An 18040-nucleotide genomic window follows, 5' to 3' on the forward strand; every position below is an offset into this window, starting at 1 on the left:
AACAAATATTTTCACTTTACTTAGTGAATAGCATCAAGCAATGCACATTAGACAAGTGAATTCACTGAAATTGTTTTAAAACAAACAAGGAGATCGTTGCACTGCCGATGCTGCAGTGCAATTCAGGACACTAGCGGCAGAATGTGGTTGGGATGACACTGCCTTGATATGTGTGATATATTTGTTTGTGGACTTTCCTGAGGGGTTAAGGACTGCCTCGCTCCGCAAGAGTTACCTAGAGTCCTGGATGATTTAATAGCTCTGGCGGTGAACATTGACCGGCGTCTCTGCGACAGCGATGCAGAGTGACACCAGGAAGAGCTGGAACGAGCGGAACATTGATATGAGGAACTGCGGCTTCCTAACTCCTGACCCCAGACCTTCTATTGATGTGCTTCAAAAGCCAATTTACCAGCTTTAACGGCTACCTCACGCTTGGAGTCCGAGGAACCTATGCAACTGGGACGTATGGGAGTTGGTGGGATTTCCCCGGGTTACCGCATGGTTAATTGTACTGGAAAAGGAGGAGGCTCGCCAGTAATAGGGAGGTTACTGGTGAGTCAAACCCACCTCTCACGTCAATTCTTCCGACCTACTCTGGTGTTAACCATTTTATCACCATCTGTCTCGCTTTCACAGGTGGTGCTTTTTGATTCTGGAGCAGACACCAACTTTATGGACTGGATGGTTCTTTTCGACCACTTAGGACTAAATAAGGTGGCCCTTCCACAACCACTAGAGGCAGGTGCCCTGGATGGTAAAAGACTATGGCAGGTGAACCACTGTACCAGCCTGGTAAGGCTTACTTTCCCAGACACGCACGCAGAACTACTGCTTTTCCACAAAATTGACTCTAGCCAACACCCAGTTTCTACAGGAGGTTCATTAGAAATTTCAATTCTGTGGCAGCAGCTCTGCATGCACTAACCTCTTCCAAGAACAGGTTTTTCTGGTCTTCGGAGGCAGAACTGGCATTCAAGAGGCTTAAAAAATCCTTCACCACCGCACCAATCCTCTCTATTCCAGATCCCAATTGACAATTGATAGTGGAGGTGGACGCGTTGGAGACAGGTGTCGGAGGGATTTTGTCTCAACACAGTCCGAAGGACGGCCACATTCATCCTTGTGCCTATCTGTCCTGCAGACTGACTCATGTGGAGCGGAATTATGACATCAGCAATCGGGAGCTTCTGGCGGTTAAGGTGGCTCTTGAGGAATGGCGACACTGGCTAGAAGGTACAGAACAACCTTTACTTATTCTGACTGACCATTTCGAATGTCAAGATTTACTTATCGGTCTGGGTCTAAAAACACCACACCGAATGCTCTGTCTCGACTTTACGACCCAGAAGGCCTGACTGAGTCCACTGAACCGATCCTGCCAGTGTCCTGTTTGGTTGGTGCCATCACATGGGCAGTGGAGTCCAGGGTCAAGCCTGCTCTGAGGGGCAGTACCCACCACCTGTCCACCAAAGTGTCTCTTTGTTCCTCCCAAACTTCGGGGGTAAGCTAATCCAATGACAAAGGTCAGCTTATCCTCCAGCTACCATCTCCAGGCCAATGGCCATACAGAACAGGCCAACCAAGAGCTGGAGACTGGACTCCAGGTTTTGGCATCCTACAACCCCTCTTCCTGAAGTAAACAGCTGTGGGGACTCACCCCATTCCAGTGAGCCAACAAGTACCAACCTCTGCTGTAAAAGGAAGTAGTCATTCCTTCAGCTCATGCCCTGGTATGCTGTTGTCGCCGCACCTGGGTCCTGGCCTGCCAGGTCTTCATCCGCAGCCTCACCCAGTATAAGGAGGCAGCTGACAAGCGGTGCTCCCCAGTTCCAGACTACATGCTAGGACAGGAGATATATATGGCTGTCCACCAAAGATCTTCCCCTCCGGGTGAAATCCCACAACTTGACTCCTTGCTTCATTCTCCCTTTTCCTATCAAGAAGGCGATAGGAAGTCTCAATCTTCCCAGGCCCCTTTGGGTACACCCCTCATTTCACACCAGCAGGCTACGGCCTCACAGGTACAGTCCCCTGGTTCCTGTTGTTTTTTTTTTTTTGTAGTTCTTCTGGTTCCCTGTTCCCTGTTCCCTGTGACCTTGTTTCCCACGTGTGTTCCCTAATTGCTTCCACCTGTGTTTCACCAGGTTTTCAGTGATTGATTTCTTTGTTTCTGAACCTTTGAGATCTTGATGTTGTATGAACATTGCTTTAGGTTATTTGGTAGTTTTAATTCTAAGTACACTATTTTAATCAAGGTACCATGCAGTTTTTCCAACTTCTACAACAGCACCTTCACAAATGCCATTTAACAACTGACTTGACTCCATGCCAGTAGCAGCTACTCCTACTGGCTATAGTATGACACAACTAGAATTTGCATATTTAAACTTCTAGATGAAATATAATTCATCGTAATTCATTATGAAATGATCAAAACGATAGTAGAAAAAAGTTCACACTTGCCACATGATACCTCATTGAAAGGGACCATTATACAGATGCCGCCTGTAATGACAGAGATTCAACCTGCCAGTTCATATCAGCAGGGCATCCACAGACAAGAGCTTGAGCTTGTCTCATGTGATGCAGTACGAAGTGAGTTGGCACTGTCAGGCAGATAACAAGTCATCTGGAATCCCTAACACTATTCTACATCTGTATTTTAATCAGATTATTAACCCATATTAACCCTTCAACCTCAGTCAATTTAATAATCTGTCCCCAATTTTAACTAGAAAAGAGGGAGAGGGAGAGAGGGACAGAGGGAGAGGGAGAGTTATAAAGAGAGAGAGAGAACCCTGCTCAGATATATGAAGTAGAGATGAAAAGATGATTGTTTCACTCTTTTTGACCTTTATGTACAACGAGCAGAGACCTCAAGGATATCTGTAGACAAACACAGGTACCTCTGGTACCCACAACAAAGAAGCACCCAATAAATATTCATGTGTTTTGAAAGTGTTTCTAAAATTGAGTACGTCTGAAAGATAGTTTGTCTTTTTCTGGAATTTACTAATTTTCTGGTCCCAATACAATAGACATATTAAGATTTGTCACACTTAAATAATCATTTTATCATTTTATTTAATCACCGACAGCCACCCAGTTGCAAAACTACAAGTTTCACGTCTATGGCTGTGACATCTATTCAGGAATTGAGAAGCTTTTTTTTAAGCTATATTGTCAGAATTGATTTGGACACTAGCTATAAATGAAATATATAACACCAACCAAGTTTTCAGGCACTGAAATAAAATAGTGATTGGTTTGAAATACAGTCTAGATGTCTTAGAGAGCTCTTTAAAAGATTCTGTTGTTGTGCCAGCTGGCTCACTGTCACACTGGGACACTTGAGCTGAGCCACTGTTAATGTTATAAGTAGGCTAACAGTTGGGTTTTCCTACTACAAGTCAAAATGTCTGTGGAAAAAAAGGGAATACACAATATATTTACAGCTAATGAGAGTGATCAAGGAAAAGGAAACCTCCAAACCGATTTGAATGTATTCATACAAAGATGTGCAAATAGTTATTTGTTCTTGAATTTTAGTTTATAATTTGGAGGTAGTCTATTCATAAAATAAAAAAGCACAAGACTTCAGTAGCAATATAGCAAAGGGACAGACAGCTACAGTACAATAGAGCAGAAAAGTGACAGAAAGAGTACTAGTTAACAGATCATGGACTTCCTTGCAAGCAGTCAGTGTTTGGATGAAAATGTACAGGGATATATTTTAAGGCTTTTCTCTGCTTAAGACATTCACTAAGCACATTTGCAGGATCTCTTGTTCCTGTAGCTTCAAAGAGACAGAGAAGGTGCTATCAGAGCTGTTTGATAAGCCCACGGCTTACGGGCTTACTGTCACACATGAAAGTACACGCACATGTGCATGCACAGTTTAGGCCACTTCAATGTCTGTGAAGTAAAGGCTGGCATACACAGAGCAGCGTATCAAAGCCAGAACCACCCTCTGTGGAAGATCTAAGATCCATCTTATGATCTGAGAAAAATAAAAACTTGGTTGCTTAGATTTATTAGCCAGAGCTTGATGATTGTTATACAACATGTCATCGTCTATCTGTCGTTAAACTCAGTACTATATTAATAAGTCTCCAGGGAACCAATAAGAAAGATACATTAAAAATGTATTTTATTAAAAGTGCCTAATAATAAGAGATTGAAAATATCTCCTAATAGACTTTACTTTTCTTTGATATATTTAATTATATTGGTTAGTGAAACATTTATCAAAGTTTCAAAAGAATTAGTGTTACTCACATTGATTGAAAAATCGTTTGTACTGTAAAAAAACATGGTATATAACAATGTTAAAAAATAGCACAATCCTCAATGCAATGGTTTCAAACGAAAATAACAGTGAACAGACTCACCAACATTCAAAAGTGCAGTTGGGAAAAGAAATATTTAAATAGACCAGCTTGATGTTGATTGGGGTGCGGAAATGAGCAACCAATCACCGGCTGCTACTTACCACCAGGCAGCCATCACAATACAAAGTACTGCATCAAAGCAGAGAGCCACATCTACTGCAGCAGATGCAAATGTTCCACCCCATTAAACTCTTTCATTCAATTTTTAAAACTTCACCATATTCATTGAGAATAGCCTCTGTCGAACTATTAGTCCATATATGAATGGAACTAAATAGCAAAGGTAAATATGACAATATATAAACTGTATTTTAAATCACTGTTAATGCACGCACATATGATAGATAAAAACATGTCTGCATTCTGTTCAGCTTTGATATGTTAACTTCATGGAGAGAATATGATTGACACAAGATGACAGGTGATCGACAAATTACTGAGGAGACTATAAGACGCGTGAAAAGCCAGCTTGAAAAACACAGCTTGGCTCTGATTTTTCACCCTGAATGCCTATAGGGAAGATTGTAGGTTTATCATCAGAATACATCAAAGGATTCTTCTAAAAATATTGACTTTATTAATCCCCGAAGGGAAATTAAAATGGTAAATGATGGTAAATCATAAATCATAATGCCAATTAAATCCTGTTATTTTCAAAATGTCTTGCTTATTGAACAACATCACTGTATACTGTATAACATCACTGTATTGTTTTATCATTTTTGTATCTGTATAACAAGTTAAATGGGTTTGTTGGGAGCAGTTTTAAAAATTATATTTGGATGATAGTCTTGTTTTAAGAGCCAACAAATAGAAAGATGGACAATATTTTTTACAACTAAATACTGTGAAATTTTTATTTATTTATTTATTTATCATTTAAGACTTACACTGATGTAGGCGAACACGATTCCCACCTCTCAAACCCTGTCATTTCTAACCGATGTGCCAGATATTCCTACAAAGCAGGCAGTGGAAATTATTGGAAATCTGGCCATTGCTAGTGCAATTGTCTTGAAGAATAATTATATAATGCGCTCCTCTATGAACTTGCTGCATAATTTCCTCACTATTTCAACTGACATTTTGCTGCAACAACAACAGATGGTATAACGCTTGATTTATTTGTTCCCCTAATTACTCTACTAGTGGAAACCAGCAGTTTTGAGGAAACCATGTCAGTGCAAAGGATACAGCCTAAGAGCTTTGTTCTAACCCACCCTGTGTGGTAATTAAAATGACAAAAAGTAATTTATATGTATATATACCTAATGAAACAAACCAGTTAGCTGGACTTCGAGCATGTCTAAAAGACACAAAGGCCTGGATGACCAGTAACTTTCTACTTTTAAATTCAGAGAAAATAGAAACTATTGTATTTGGGACAAAAAAACCTCAAAAATATCTTATCTAACAATACAGCTACATTCGATGGCATAGCTTTTTTTTCACTAAAGTGAAAAACCTTGGAATTATTTTTGACCAAGATATGTCCTTTAATTTATGCATAAAACGAATCTCTAGAACTGCCTTCTTTCACCTGCGCAACATTGCCAAAATTAGGAACATCCTGTCTCAAAATGATGCTGAAAAACTAGTATACGCATTTGTAACTTCAAGGTTAGATTATTGTAACTCATTACCATCCTTTTCCTCGCATACAACTCACTTCTTGATCAAGCTCCTTCATACCTTAAAGATCTCATAGCACCATATCGTCCCAATAGAGCACTTCCTAGAGTTTCCAAAAGTAGAATGGGAGGCAGAGCCTTGAGCTGTCAAGCTCCTCTCCTGTGGAACCAGCTCTCAGTCTGGATTCAGGAGGAAGCTGCTCTCTATACTTTTAAGGTTATACTGAAAATTTTCCTTTTTGACAAAGCTTATAGTTAGGGCTGGCTCATGTGACCCTGAACCATCCTTTAGTTATGCTGTTATAGGCCTTTGCTCCTCTTTATATCCTTCTCTCATCTCCTCTCCTTCTCTGTATTTTCTGTATTGTGATTTGGCACTATTTAAATAAAATAAATTGAAATACAAATAAAATAAATTGATATGCAGTACAGCACTGTATGCAGAGATGTGTGTATACTCTTGTTCTCACCTCTGGGGTCAGAGCATTGTTGTCTGTAGTCTGGCTGGAGAGCAGGACGTGTGTGAATCCCTCCTCCTTCCTGACCACAATGTCTCGGAATCGACAGTTGTTCTCGTTCTGTCGCACGTTGTACCTGAGCCGCTTGTCGAACACGTAGCATTTCTCCTCTGCCAGCTTCCGCTTTACTGAGCTGTGCAGATGCATTTTACCGTTGGTGAGAGGGGAGCCTGACACAGAACAAGGATGACAGAACAGGTCAGTCTTTCTTCTTGGATGTGTACACATCAGACACGTACTGATAACACTGATAGCTACAACATCTCCATGATAGAAGCACTGAACTGTACACATGAACTGTACACATTTGGATATTTTTATAACCTCACGTTAGTTGATGTTAGCTTGTAGCAGCACTGCTAAATGTATATTTAAAGTGGAGATTTTAGGAGGAACACTGAGTTTAAATACTGTGTTTTGCTGACCCACCCCAGAGCAATAGTGTGACATGCATGAATCCTGAACTATGCTACGGTTGTATCAGAATGTATTCAGACCCCCTTAATTTTTGTACACTTTATTGTATTGTAAATTTATCAATAATCAAAAACTGCAGTCATTCATTTACAAAAGTTTTTAGACCATTAATTAAGTACTTTGTCAAACCTGTTTGGCAGCAGCTCTGATTCTTTTTGGTTAAACCTCTACAAACTTTCTGAACCTGGATTTGGGCAGTTTATCCCATTCTTCTTCTTCTCAAGTGCCATGAAACTGGGTGGGAAGCATTTATAAACTGCCATCTTCAGCTCTCTGCCCAGATGTTATTGTAGAGTTTAGGCCTGGGCTTTGGCTGAGTCACACAACTCCAGATTTGTTTTTACTGTTTGTTTCAGGTCCCTGTGGTGATGAAAGGTGAATCATCATCCCAGTCTCAGGCCATGTGAAATCTGGAGCAGGTTTTCTTTAAGGGCTCATCAATATTTGGCTGAATCCATTATTCCTTTAGTTCTCACCATTCATCCTGCCCCTGTTATGGTATTAGCAGGTGATGAGCACTGACACAGTGATTAGTCTTTTTTTGCTATTCTATTAAGTGTTACCCTATTACAAGAGTTAAGTTTTTGACACCACAGAAAATTTTACCCATGCTCTCAGAGAATTTTTTGTCCTGACATGCACTGTGTGTTGTGGAATTGTATGTATACACTGTATATCAGATATTAGATCAATAGTATGGTTATTAAAAAATATGTATTTTGCTAAAAAGTGATTTGGCTCCTTACAAGAACATTTTCATACTCATAGTAGGGTCATACTGTATTTATAATTAACCAGTGGGTGACAGAACGTCAGGAACAATGGAATATTTCCTGGTGGCCTTCGGGTCTTTTGGCCTGCCATGGACAGTCAACTTAACCAACAATATTAGCAGCATAGTAAATTGACACGACTTTCACTTTCACCGCTGTGCTAAAAAAGACGTCATTATATGCCTGAGTGACGCACATAGCAACCATATTGCATGGCAACCATCCACCTGCTTTTCTACCAGTATCAGTTTAAACAAGTTAACAGGTGTTCTGTCAATTTGTGCTACCGATCAAGTTGTTGTGTTGATTATTTATCAGTCATCTAACAGTGTAAATAGAGTGAGAAGTGGTGAAATGTAGAGTGATTCTGTACTGGAAGCATGATAGGGGTCTATCAAAATACACAACCCCTGATTATTGTTAATAGTAAGAGTATTAAAGCATTTTCCCTATAGTCTAACAATGTACATGGATTGAACCTGTTTGTAATAAAAGACACTAATTAAGATGTCATAGTGTGAGAGTTATTTCTTTATTAGAAATACACAACTGGAAATGGAAATAGGGCAGCACAAATCAAGAGAGCAAGTCACTGAAACACATACACAACATTCCCAGCATGGTTAGCTAAGTGAATAATAATGGTAACACAATAGCCACACAGTCTTCTGACTTTCTGGAGGAATATTATAGCAATGACACTGAATGAAAATCATATTTCAAACAGTAAAAAATAGTAAACCCAGAATATGGATGTACCAGCACTAGGATATGTAACAGGCTATAGGGAAAGTGCACACACTGCACATTCATTGAAAACTCAGTATTTGAATAGGCGACTTGTTGGTATTTGTTTTTTAGAGATCAGGGGTTGGCACAGAGGGCCACTGTTCTGCTTGTTTATCAACTATCCCTGCCCTACCCCTGGTAATTGCCTGGATTAGGTCTGTTCCACTAATCAGAAGCTGGAAGGTATCAGTTCAGTTTGTGTTTCCCACTCCACCCTCATCTGAAATGATATCTTCCAGCTTTCTGATTGACTGAACACACCACAGTGTGGCACCACAACCACCACAGAGTGGCCATATCTTTCTCCAATTCCCACTGCAGCCAATATTGATTATGGCTATTACATTTAGCCCCATAGCTATGGATATTTTTAAGAGCGCACACAGTCAGGACATTGCCACATACGATTTGTGATTATACTAGCAGGTATCCTAAAAAATGCCCTCTGCTACACATCACAGCTACACAAATGCACTGCTGCAACTTTTCTTTAGAGTTGGTATTCCATCTGAAATTCTGACAGATCAGCGAACAAACTTTCTATCAAACACACTTAAGCAAGTTTACCAGCATTTTAGGCAAGTGTATAAGAACCACTACATACCATTCTCAAACTTAAGAATAAGTTCATACAACAGGGCACTTAAAAGCATACTAAAAAAAAGTTTATCCGTTTGCTAGATTAAAACATCTTTGTGAACACTTATTTCAAATCTGATATATCACAGCTGCTGTCACAACTATATGTTGTCTTTGATTTCATCAGCAAAATTATTGTCAACTGGGCTTCATTAAAACACAATAGAGCTGATCTTTGGCAGAATACCAAACGGTTTTTCAAAGCAAACAAACAGCAAACAGGCACACACATTTTAGCTCCTTGTAAAAGAAAAAAAAATTGCTACATGGAGTGGTGCATCTTCTTCTTTTCCTTTCGGCTGCTCCCTTCAGGGGTCGCCACAGTGAATCACCTGCCTCCATTTAACCCTATTCTCTGTATCCTCCTCACCCACACCAATTATCCTCATGTCCTCCTTCACTACATCCAAGAACCTCCTCTTTGGTCTTCCTCTAGGCCTCCTTCCTGGCAGCTCTAACCTCAGCATCCTTTTACCAAGGTACTCACTGTCCCTCCTTTGAACATGTCCAAACCATCTCAATCTGGCTTCCTTGGCTTTTTCTCCAAAACATCTAACATGAGCTGTCCCTCTGATGTACTCAATCCTGATCCTATCCATCCTCGTCACTCCCAGAGAGAACCTCAACATCTTCAGCTCTGCTACCTCCAGCTCTGCCTCCTGTCTTTTTCTCAGGGCCACTGTCTCTAAACCAGACAACATTGCTGGTCTCACCACTGTCTTGTCCACCTTTCCTTTGATTCTTGCTGACATTCTTTTGTCACACATCACACCTGACACTTTCCTCCACCCGTTCCAACCTGCTTGCACACGTCTCTTCACTTCTTTTCCACACTCTCCGTTGCTCTGGACTGTTGACCCTAGGTACTTAAAATCCTCCACCTTCTTCACCTCTACTCCCTGTAACCTCACCGTTCTACTTGAGTCCCTCTCATTTACACACATGTACTCTGTTTTACTGCGGCTAAGCTTCATTCCTCTCCTTTCCAGAGCAAACCTCCACCTCTCTAGATTTTCCTCATTTCCTCACATTTTCACTGAATAAAATTTGCAATAAAATAGATCCTATCAACGTGAACTTAGGAAAATGAAGAAATACGTCACTTGTTTCAGTTTCAAGTCTATGGAAGTGTTGACTGTCTTTAGTGTTACTGCTGTTTCCTCTTTTTACACATTTATCTTTAGGTATTTTCTAAATCTTCAGTAGTGGAAGGTTCAGTAGGTTGTTTTCATCCTACAGATATTCACTATGTACATTACGTAACTTACGTCCTCAAGTTTAAGCACGACAACTACTATTAGTTATATTTAGGCATGTTGGTTAGATTAGGAAATAAAACATCTTGGTTATATTTAGCCATTAAAACGAAAAAAACATCAAAGCGTACATTTATGTTGCCAGTGCTAATCACCACTGACTCTCATTGCTTTCAGTAGGTGTAGTAGGCTCCTACTGACATATATACAGTGGGTACGGAAAGTATTCAGACCCCTTTAAATTTTTCACTCTTTGTGTCATTGCAGCCATTTGCCAAAATCAAAAAAGTTCATTTTATTTCTCATTAACGTACACTCAGCACCCCATCTTGACAGAAACAAACAGAAATTTTTGCAAATTTATTAAAAAAGAAAAACTGAAATATCACATGGTCATAAGTATTCAGACCCTTTGCAGTGACACTCATATTTAACTCATATGCTGTCCATTTCTTCTGATCCTCCTTGAGATGGTTCTGCTCCTTCATTGGAGTCCACCTGTGTTTAAATAAACTGATTGGACTTGATTAGGAAAGGCACACACCTGTCTATATAAGACCTTACAGCTCACAGTGCATGTTAGAGCAAATGAGAATCATGAGGTCGAAGGAACTGCCCAAGGAGCTCAGAGACAGAATTGTGGCAAGGCACAGATCTGGCCAAGGTTACAAAAGAATTTCTGCAGCACTCAAGGTTCCTAAGAGCACAGTGGCCTCCATAATCCTCAAATGGAAAAAGTTTGAGATGACCAGAACTCTTCCTAGACCTGGCCGTCCAGCCAAACTGAGCAATCGTGGGAGAAGAGCCTTGGTGAGAGGTAAAGAAGAACCCAAAGATCACTGTGGCTGAGCTCCAGAGATGCAGTAGGGAGATGGGAGAAAGTTCCACAAAGTCAACTATCACTGCAGCCCTCCACCAGTCGGGGCATTATGGCAGAGTGGCCCGACGGAGACCTCTCCTCAGTGCAAGACACATGAAAGCCTGCACAGAGTTTGCCAAAAAACACATGAAGGACTCCCAGACTATGAGAAATAAGATTCTCTGGTCTGATGAGATCAAGATTGAACTTTTTGGAGTTAATTCTAAGCGGTATGTGTGGAGAAAACCAGGCACTGCTTATCACCTGCCCAATACAATCCCTACAGTGAAACATGGTGGTGGGAGCATCATGTTGTCGGGGTGTTTTTCAGCTGCAGGGACAGGACGACTGGTTGCAATTGAAGGAAAGATGAATGCGGCCAAGCACAGAGATATCCTGGAAGAAAAACCTCTTCCAGAGTGCTCAGGACCTCAGACTGGGCCGAAGGTTCATCTTTCAACAGGACAACGACCCTAAGCACACAGCTAAAATAACAAAGGAGTGGCTTCGGAACAACTCTGTGACCGTTCTTGACTGGCCCAGCCAGAGCCCTGACCTAAACCCAATTGAGCATCTCTGGAGAGACCTGAAAATGGCTGTCCACCAACGTTCACCATCCAACCTGACAGAACTGGAGAGGATCTGCAAGGAAGAATGGCAGAGGATCCCCAAATCCAGGTGTGAAAAAGTTGTTGCATCATTCCCAAGAAGACTCATGGCTGTACTAGCTCAAAAGGGTGCTTCTACTCAACACTGAGCACAGGGTCTGAATACTTATGACCATGTGATATTTCAGTTTTTCTTTTTTAATAAATTTGCAAAAATTTCTACATTTCTGTTTTTTTCTGTCAAGATGGGGTGCTGAGTGTACATGAATGAGAAATAAAATGAACTTTTTTGATTTTGGCAAATGGCTGCAATGACACAAAGAGTGAAAAATTTAAAGGGGTCTGAATACTTTCCGTACCCACTGTATATATATATATATATATATATATATATATATATATAGATATCTATATGTCAACTTTAACAACTTTAATTGTGTAACAGTGATATGAAAGATGTTTCATGGGTACTAGGTGTGGTTGAACATCAAGTTATCTACATGCAGAACAGAACCAGATTTGGTGGACATGCTCAGGAACAGATCCTTGTGAGTGAGCTAAATCTGGGAGGGGGGCAGACGTGCTTTGCTCTCCACAATGCCAAAGGCTGTCACATTCCTATATTTTTACCACTTGAGTATACATTGGAGGCAGGGGTGCAGGCCACGTCCCACAGGCAGGACAAGAGTTTTCTGCCATGGGGCTTTTGAAATTGGCGCAGTTGGTGGAGCCTAAAAATGTTGCCTGGGTCCCATGGGGCTTAGCCTGTCTTTGGATTCTAAAGGCAAGGAGTGGCCATGTTACAACCTAAGCAAATGTTTGGCCTGGAGAGGCTGGGACACCTGGGAGTGACTTTCTCAGCAGACACAGCTTCATCCCTATTCTAAAGCAAGATTACTGGCATAATAAGGATGAGTAAAATAAAGACATTTATGAATGAGGCACAATAACAGCTAGCTAAATGAATAGATAACTACTTACGCAATTTCTTGGTGCATGACTTTTAATAAAATTTCCAATGTTTTGCAGCTAATATTACAGAGAAGAAATGGTATAATCCACTTCATGAGTGTCTAATATCACATTTCTGTCGGAAAAGGTATGCTGAATGTGTAAATGTTTTGATCCCCCAAACTATTATTTTTAACGTCTTTGGAAGGGTCAAAATCTTAACTAGGGGAGTCAGATCACAGTGTAATTCACACCCTATGTGTATGTGTTAAGCATGGATACGCCACACCCTCAGTAGGAACGGCAGAGCAGTTGTTGCACAGAACTGAATGCATAAAAAAAGCTCAGGTACTGCTGAAATGCAACAAGTGCATATATAAATTAAGCAATGTGTCTGCTTTGTGCCTTTCTTTTTGGAGGGTGGGAGGCTGCGTTGTAAATGAATGGTAGAGGATGTTCTCGTGTGCTTGCCTATCTAAAACTGGCAACAAAGAGCCCAGCTGAAATTGCAACCACTGGATAGACATACGTAAACACAAAAATAGGAATGGGGAATAACAGCTAGCAAAAGCCATGAGTCAGTCAGACTCCTATAAGCACATATCATACATTTAGCACACATTCAGTATATTGTAGGGTATCTGGACATAACAGCAAATGTTTCTGACACCCACAAAAGAGGACAAAACATTCCCTTAACAGTAATAGTGTGTGTATGAGCTGGTATTAAAATAGTACATTCTTATTTGGATTTTTAAATAAATAATCCAAGATAACTTTTTGAAACCATATGTAATAATTAACTATAGTGGTGCAAGCCCTGGACTGTGACCCAGGAGTGAAATTCAAAGGTGTTATCAACTGCTAGTAAAGAACCATAGACGGAGCTTTAAGAAATGCGTGTCAGTATGGACATGTGACCCAATAAGTAACAACAAACTGCAGTATTGCCAGGCCAAATATATATTTGTGCAAATTTAAAAACAGCAACCAGAGTGTGATTAAAATGTTATTTTGTGTTGTCTTAAGGGTCAAAAATAACCCATAAAAATGAAACACTGCCTGGTTTCATGAAGGCATTACACAGGGACACAAAGATTGTCTTAGGGGACAATTCTGATGCTATAAAACCACAAAAGCCACAGAAACACACTACCTCACATATGCACACTCCAACACCCACACACACACACACACACACACACACACACACACACACACACACACACACACACATATACGCAACAAGAAACAAAAATTGTATGCTACTGATTGATCTCTCTCTTGTCTCCATGACCCCATGCATGACCCAAGACTACAAAACAATTTCATTTCAATTTTCATTATGTACTAATATATAACAATATATAACATATATAACATTCTTGGGAAAAAATATAATATAATATCTATAACATCACTAATGTGTCCTTATATATATATATTTTTTTTTTTTCCAAGAATGTTATGGTTTGATAACCATGACTCATGACCTGTAAGACAAGTCACTGACAAACTGGCAGCCATAAGAGAGGTCTGGGAGAAGTGGGAAGAACCAGGGGATGCAGGTTGTGCTTGATGTGACAGATGGACTGAGGGGTCACAATGTCACTTGAGAATTTCTTCACATTTCATGAACTTGGTTGGCACAGTCAGAAAGGGCAAGCCTGAGCTGCTCCCTGCAATACTTGCAGCAAGGGAGAGACAGGCCTTCTTCTCAAAGTTTGCCTTCACTGCCACTATCACTGTTTCTTACCCCTTAAAGACAAAGAATATGGTCCCCCTGAGTACACTGCATAAAACCGCAGAGAAAAAAAAACACAGGAGGTGTGGAACACCTAGATAAGGTGATTGGAACTTATAGCTGTAGAAGGATGACTCACTGGCCCATGGTCATCTTCTATAACATCACTGATGTGTCCTTATACAATGCTTTTGTCATATGGAGCCTAATCGAACCTACCTGGATGCCTAACAAGCGGAACAAGAGGAGGGTGATTCTGGAAAGAGCTAGGAAAGGCATTTGTAACCCCTCACATTCAAAAAAAGAGAGCATCTTACTCACATCACACTTTAACACTGCTGCGCTTGTGAAAACTGTTCAGGGTGCTGAATCTTCTTCTGTTCTATGTGAGACTGCAGCTGGGGCTGGCAAGAGAAGAAGATGCCAATTCTTTCCCACCAAAAAGGACTGTAAAACAAACACTATGTGCTCGACATGTGCTTGCTTGTTTCCCTTCAGTAAACTGCATTCAGCATTCAACTCCTAACTGCTGCTTTAAGTTCTATATGTATTATGTCTTGTAAAAAACCTTTTACACCCATGCAGGTACCTTTAGCAGTAGAAAAAATAATAAATATCTTATTTAGTAAAAAACAACATCTCCTGATTAAATATTGATGAAATATTGCACTGTGAGGAGGGATACCTAAACATTAACCAAGTTTGTAATGAATGATGAGGTTATTTCTTCATGCAAAATAAATTAAAGGATTATTATTATTATTATTATTATTATTTTAGGGGTTTACTGAAGGTGGGTCATTTTTGACTCACAAATGGGACAATGGGAGTATGCGAAATTCTAAGACCACACAAAGTTAGCTATTTAAACCACTCAAAAGATATGTTAGACATGGGCAGCAATTTAGGTCTGAACCCACTCACATGTTTCTGGGATTTTTAAAATAAAAATACAGTACTTGTTAATAAGCTAAAAACATTGTGATTTTTACAAGTTAGAGGATTATTTTGTAGACCAGGAAAAAAGCTATGACATGCCTGAATTAACTCTTGTCCCTCCCTGACATTTAAATAAGACTATGTAACTATGTAAAATAGCATCCTTATAAAAAGCTAAAAGTTGAATGGGAGTTTGTTAAAAATTAAAACTTTCAAAATATAGCTATATTATTTTTTTTCATTTTTACTAAACCAAAGGATTAAACTAGATGGAATATTATTAAGAATTTGTTCTTTGTGTTTTTCAATAAAAATTGGATTTTTGATATATATCAATATTGGCCTCAAAAATCCAATATCTGCCAAGCTCTCTTTTTCATTTTATTCAATATCTTGACATCTTACCTAGTTCAGTGACGAACTGTTTTCCAGTGGTATTCATGTCTCCAAGTTCTCCATCCACTCTGTCTGAGGGCAGTCTGTGTGATTTTGCTCCTGTTCTATACATAAGAGACTCCATCTCTCCGTTCTGGAGTCCATTAGGAGGAACCCTCACTGGAGGAACAAAGTGAGCCCCCCCTGGTGGCGCAGCCTTATATGTCAAGATGTTACTCATTCTATCCCCTGAAGCTTGTTTCCCAGGTCCTACACTCATCTTCCTTTGCTTCTGAGTGGGTCCTAAGCCTTCACTTCCAACCCCTAGAACAGCTCCTGCTCTGACCCCTACAGCTGCAGCACAAGTCCTTTTCTTTTTTCGGGCATCAGGCCGAGCTCTGGGGTTTTCTGTAGCATATGGGTGGCTGCTGATAAGTGGCTCTCCACGATTTTTTGGAGCTTTGGGCCGTTTGTGTGAGTGCAGTCTCAAACTATTGAACTGGTCAATGAATTCCTCACAGTGCAATAGGTGGTGCTCTGGCTCCCACGTGTCCTCCTTGCTTCCATAACCCTTCCACCTGATCAGGTATTCCCACTTGCCCTTCTTGTTCCGTCTCTTGTCCACTATCCGCTCCACCTAGAAACAGCACACAGAGGGACAGACAGGTTTTTTGTGACAAAAAAAAAATTGATATACAAATTTACAAGATTTTCACTCACACAACACTCCTGTAAGAAATGATGGCAAATAACATATATATATATATTATCATACCAGTCATACCGATAGCGAAACAAGGAACTGTTATATTACTGAATATTTATACTTAATTTAGTATCTGCATAAAAGTACAAAATAGGTAAACTATTAACTATGTTCCCACTAAAACACACTTTAAATTCTAAAAGACATCACAGGATCTAAGGCCCTTCAAAGGAGCTTATGCTCCTGAATAAAATAACCTACTGGTAGTGTGTGGCCCCTCTGTGGGTGTATTTCATGGTCTAGTAACTTGCATGGTAGCACTGTGGGTCCGGCATCTACAGCACTGAGATCTATTGTGGATATTCATGTTCCTCTGAGTATTGCCACCAGCTGAACAAACACAAAAAATCAAAATTTAATGGGAAGATGTCCCTTAAAGTGGCCTGAAAAACATTCAGGGTCCCCAGAGGATGAACCGTTCCACTTATACATTTTTTATTTCTGAATTATATTTTGAGACATCAGGGAGTGTCAAATCTTAAACAGATTGTGAAAACAGATTATGATACACGTTAAGCTAAAGATAAGGGCTTATTCCCTGTAGAAGAAAGATAAGAGATGAGAGTGAAGCTGAGATGAGCTGCAGGTTGCTATCATGGAGAGAACTTAACACCAGCATTTGCAGGTCAAATCAACACTCGAAGAAATGCTTGTGTATTTTAAAATGATATTAGAACTAGCAAGTCCTATGTACATAACTATAAGTGCCTCATTATTTGCACTGATTAAATCAACTCAACTCAATGTCAAACTAGTAAACTACCCAAATTCTTTGTTGATATACAGCAACAAAAAAAGCCCAATGTACTAAAGATGTCCACATCAGTGACTACCTGTGTTATTGTACAAGTCTTCCTCTGTCAGCATAGTTAGTGAAATCACTTTAAAAGGATACTAAGATGCAAAACTGACATTTTAACGTGTATTTGGGTGTCTTCTGTGCTTTATGATCCACAGACCACCTAATATTCCTGTAGACTGCATTTGTCAGTAACTGATGGCCAGAACGCTTCTGATTTGGCTCAGACTCCTACGTAAGATTAAGGCTCATTAACAAATGGCTGAGTAATAGGCCCCCTGAGTGTGTGTTGCGCTTCACATGGTGATAAACTGTACAAAACTATGAACCTATTCAAACAGTCACAGTGTAGAGCATGTAATATTATGTTTGTCGCTTTGCTGTCTGAGCACTGCTGGGCTGGCTGTTACACTGATCATATAATGTTATGTTTACATATAATGTAAACAGGCTGTTAATACTTCTATGTGAGAAGCCTATATAGCTTCTTCTTTTCCTTTCAGCTGCTCCCTTCAGGGGTCG

General features: G+C 40.0%; 1 protein-coding gene across 1 annotated transcript in view; it reads right to left on the bottom strand.

The window, feature by feature from the left end:
• LOC113137877 (chromodomain Y-like protein 2) overlaps nucleotides 1-18040 on the bottom strand; it is a 31730-nt gene that overhangs the window by 3552 nt on the left and 10138 nt on the right. Inside the window, exons 2-3 of the mRNA XM_026319811.1 lie at nucleotides 15984-16590; nucleotides 6496-6713 (exon numbers count right to left, since the gene is read on the bottom strand). Coding sequence (XP_026175596.1) covers nucleotides 6496-6713; nucleotides 15984-16590 — 825 coding nt within the window. The remainder of the gene's footprint in view (nucleotides 1-6495; nucleotides 6714-15983; nucleotides 16591-18040) is intronic.

Source organism: Mastacembelus armatus, chromosome 3 (genome assembly GCF_900324485.2).
Source record: "Mastacembelus armatus chromosome 3, fMasArm1.2, whole genome shotgun sequence".
Taxonomy (NCBI): Eukaryota; Metazoa; Chordata; class Actinopteri; order Synbranchiformes; family Mastacembelidae; genus Mastacembelus; species Mastacembelus armatus.